This window comes from Limulus polyphemus, unplaced genomic scaffold (genome assembly GCF_000517525.1).
Source record: "Limulus polyphemus unplaced genomic scaffold, Limulus_polyphemus-2.1.2 Scaffold164, whole genome shotgun sequence".
Lineage (NCBI taxonomy): Eukaryota > Metazoa > Arthropoda > Merostomata > Xiphosura > Limulidae > Limulus > Limulus polyphemus.
The window spans coordinates 572,778-576,288 of NW_013665774.1; the positions used below are offsets into that span (position 1 = coordinate 572,778).

At 31.8% G+C, this 3,511-nt stretch overlaps 1 protein-coding gene across 1 annotated transcript in view; it reads right to left on the reverse strand.

The window, feature by feature from the left end:
• Window positions 1-3,511, reverse strand: part of LOC106477283 — a 60,107-nt gene that overhangs the window by 11,308 nt on the left and 45,288 nt on the right. The window contains exons 4-5 of the mRNA XM_013937875.2: window positions 2,468-2,563; window positions 1,827-1,934 (exon numbers count right to left, since the gene is read on the reverse strand). Of these exons, the coding sequence (XP_013793329.1) occupies window positions 1,827-1,934; window positions 2,468-2,563 (204 nt within the window). The remainder of the gene's footprint in view (window positions 1-1,826; window positions 1,935-2,467; window positions 2,564-3,511) is intronic.

Here is a 3,511-nt window from a genome sequence, read left to right on the forward strand (position 1 = left end):
CTACATAGCTTTTTTATTTAGCGATAAAACATTTTCCTAATACTTGTATAATGTTAGCTATACATAGATCATTTCTGGTTCACCTAAGCATTATACATTAATGTATTTAGGGGTAAATTAATATTTACTTCTTGTCAGAGCAAACTTCAAGTGGCCTAAAAACCCTCAGTGGATTTATAACGCTAAAACTCGGGTTTCGATATTCGTGGTGGAGACAGCACATGTAGTCCAATAGTGTAGCTTTGTGCTTAACTACAAACAAACAAGTGTCCTGAATACATTTTTATCAAACTATAGCAATAATGTACAAATAAAGCCTAACATTTCTTGATAGTTTTCTTTACATAATTTCCGATGTTATCGATAACCAGAAAAAATATAAATAAGAATTACTGAAATTCGTCGTTTTTTTAAATAGGGCTTGACCTTAGTTACTGTTTTTGTTTTTTGCTACGATCTAGCCAAACGTCAATGATGAAAGGGGATATTCTCCCTCACGAAAATCGGTCCAACTCAAAGTAGAAGCTAAAAAAAAAAAGATAGATAAAAAATTTAGATAAATAAATATCATTATTCCTCTCTCGCTACGCCATAAACTTTGGGAGGAATTTTTCTTATATTTTACAGAAAGTAATATTTAAAAAAAAAGGTTAATTTGTATCAGAATTATTACTCGTTCCCTAGACCGCTTTAGTATAGTAAGGTGTAAGTTTATGGTAAGGAAAAGTCACCCAGAAGCAGTATTAAACTTTAACAGTTAGTTACACACTAACAAAACACATCGTATGTACACGTGTTATAAAATAACCACATATACTAACTCAGGTAAGTAACGAACCGGTAAATTTTTTTATTATATTTTTTTTGAACAAACATGATTTATGTGGTTAAAAATTAAGTTTTTTTCTGCACCTGTTTACTGAAAAGCAATGGATTCTAAACTGTGGTATGAATTCTGTTAACATGTTATATCGATTTTGAGTTCACTGACTCAGAAGCAAAATGTGTATCCTAAAATGGACACAGTTGATAATAACCCGACCTTGTCAGAAGTGCACCTGCCCAAGGCAAGCGAAAATTATGAAGGTTTCTGGAAAATATATTTACAAATAGCAACCATTTGAGCCTATTTTGATGGAAATCGGTTTTAAAAAAGTGAAACGAATGTGAAAAAATACGCAGCTTTAATGGCCAACTTAACCTTAATCTTTTTATCTTGTCTTTTCGACTCTTTTATCTCCTATTACCAAATTCGATTTATAATTTTTATCTGTTTATGGGTCTAAAGCTCAATTAATCGTAAACTTAACTAATTTTGTGGGGGAGGAATCAGATTAAAAAGGCACTTACCTAAAGTTTATCGAAATATACTTATGAAAGTTGATGAAAATAATTGTATTATAATTAATGTTTTTTTAAATAAACATAATATTAATGAAGGACTGGTACATGTTCCGCGTTTATTAATAAATAAACCAACGTTAAATTATTCGGTGACTTATGTATTACTATATTATTAATACTTTATATAAATGACCTGTAGATAGCGCTGCAATTTACATAAGCCTAGAAGATGCGTATTAGTTGTGATAAAATAATACTTAGCCCTTAGAAATGCCAAAGAAGTTTTAAAACGATCATCACTTACTGAGTTAGAGTAAACTGGTAAATGTTATCCAAAATACGAATTTTGACGTTATATCTAATATCATGAATATTTTTATGACGTTGTTGTTGTGAACAAAAGCAACAGGACATTCAGTCAACCGTTCAAATACACAAGAGTTCACTGGCATCTTGTGACCAGCTGCGAAGGTTTCACGTACCTGTAGGGTTAGTAAGCGAAGAGCAGCGTGGCCTGCAATGGAATCAGGCTCGGTAATAGCCGAAGGCGTGCGCATGTCCCACGGATAGAAACGGTCTCTCATCACATACTGTGAAAACAAACAAAAAAAAGAAACGGTTCAATAAAATGAAGCATTTACTATTTATAAAAGTTGTATTCTTTCGTGTGAATGTGTAATTATCTGTTCTTCTATGTCGAGTATCACAAGTCCTAGGGTTAATCTTATAATTTATGTGTACAATATACAGTCAATCATTCTATCTAATTATTAGTTTTCCCTACAAGTATATACACCTCAAGGAAATGTAAGTTACTAATAATAGTTTTACGGTATTAACAAGATGCATTTAATATATATATATATATATATATATTATCGTATGATCATATTAGCCATAACAATTACATTAATAATATTAATACTACCTGTGAGATATTATTACTGCTACCATAAAAAACAACTACTACTTTTACAGTAATTCTTTCGAGTACATCATAAACTCAAAGTTTATTCAGTAGAGTGTATCAATTCATAAACATCAACAAAAAATACGCCAATTGCACGAATGAAAAAAAAAAAACAACACAAAACACGCAAATAAACTATTTAGATATACTCACCATTATAATACGCAACAACACGAAACCAGCGCTGGCTGCAATATCGACAGCAGCGAACACAGCGAGTAAAAGGACTGTCTTCAGAGAAACGCCACCCTGTGAAGAAAAGATGAAATTAGCCGTTCCAGGAATAGTATAAATGTCAATAATTATGTCGCAGATAAAAAGCTCACATACCTATAGTAGGTTGAAGATCTAAATTTACAAGTATCTCTTGAGTATCAGTGACTCTGATGGTGAGCTTGTGTGAATTTATACACAATGGGCTATCTGTGTCATGCCCATCTTTATAAGCCCCTAAGCTTACCGAGAGAAGCCACTAAGTGAATACCTCCAACACTTTATACAATCCGTGTTTCCATACATTTAAAAGTATTTTATTACTCAGAAGATTTTGAAGAATGATTAAATATCTTATTTACAATTAAAATAGAATTGTATATATGTTATACTGATTATCATTATCAATAATTATCTGTAATTCTGATCAAACTAAGTTACTTGCTTAGATCTGAGCTCAAAATAAACCTAGTAGTTAATGTAGACAATTTAATATTCCGCACTAACTGGATGTCTGCAACGTCATAAAAAAAGAGATCTACAAAGATTGTAATGCATTGATTTATCAGTTGGGTATCTTGCTGTTAGCGATATTTTCAGCCGTTATCCCAGTAATATCTCACCATGTTCAGCCCACTCAGGAGATTTAGAAATGGCCTGAAAACTATGTAATAAGCTAACAATGCAAAATAATCACCATAAGTATAAATAAAAAAATAATGATAATATGACAAATAAATAAATGTTACTAAAATTAGAGCAACCAAAGCTCCCAACATGTGACGTATCTGATAATATACCTCCATACTAACAGCAGTAATTCACTTTTGTGGTATTCGGGGTGAACTACCACCATAGGAAGTAATTGTAAGTAATTATTGGATCATCTGTGATGTAAGCACGAGAACGTGGCTTTTCTGCTGTGTATTGTTGCACTGACAGACTTGTAACAAGTATTGTTGTGCAATTTACAATGTATATTGT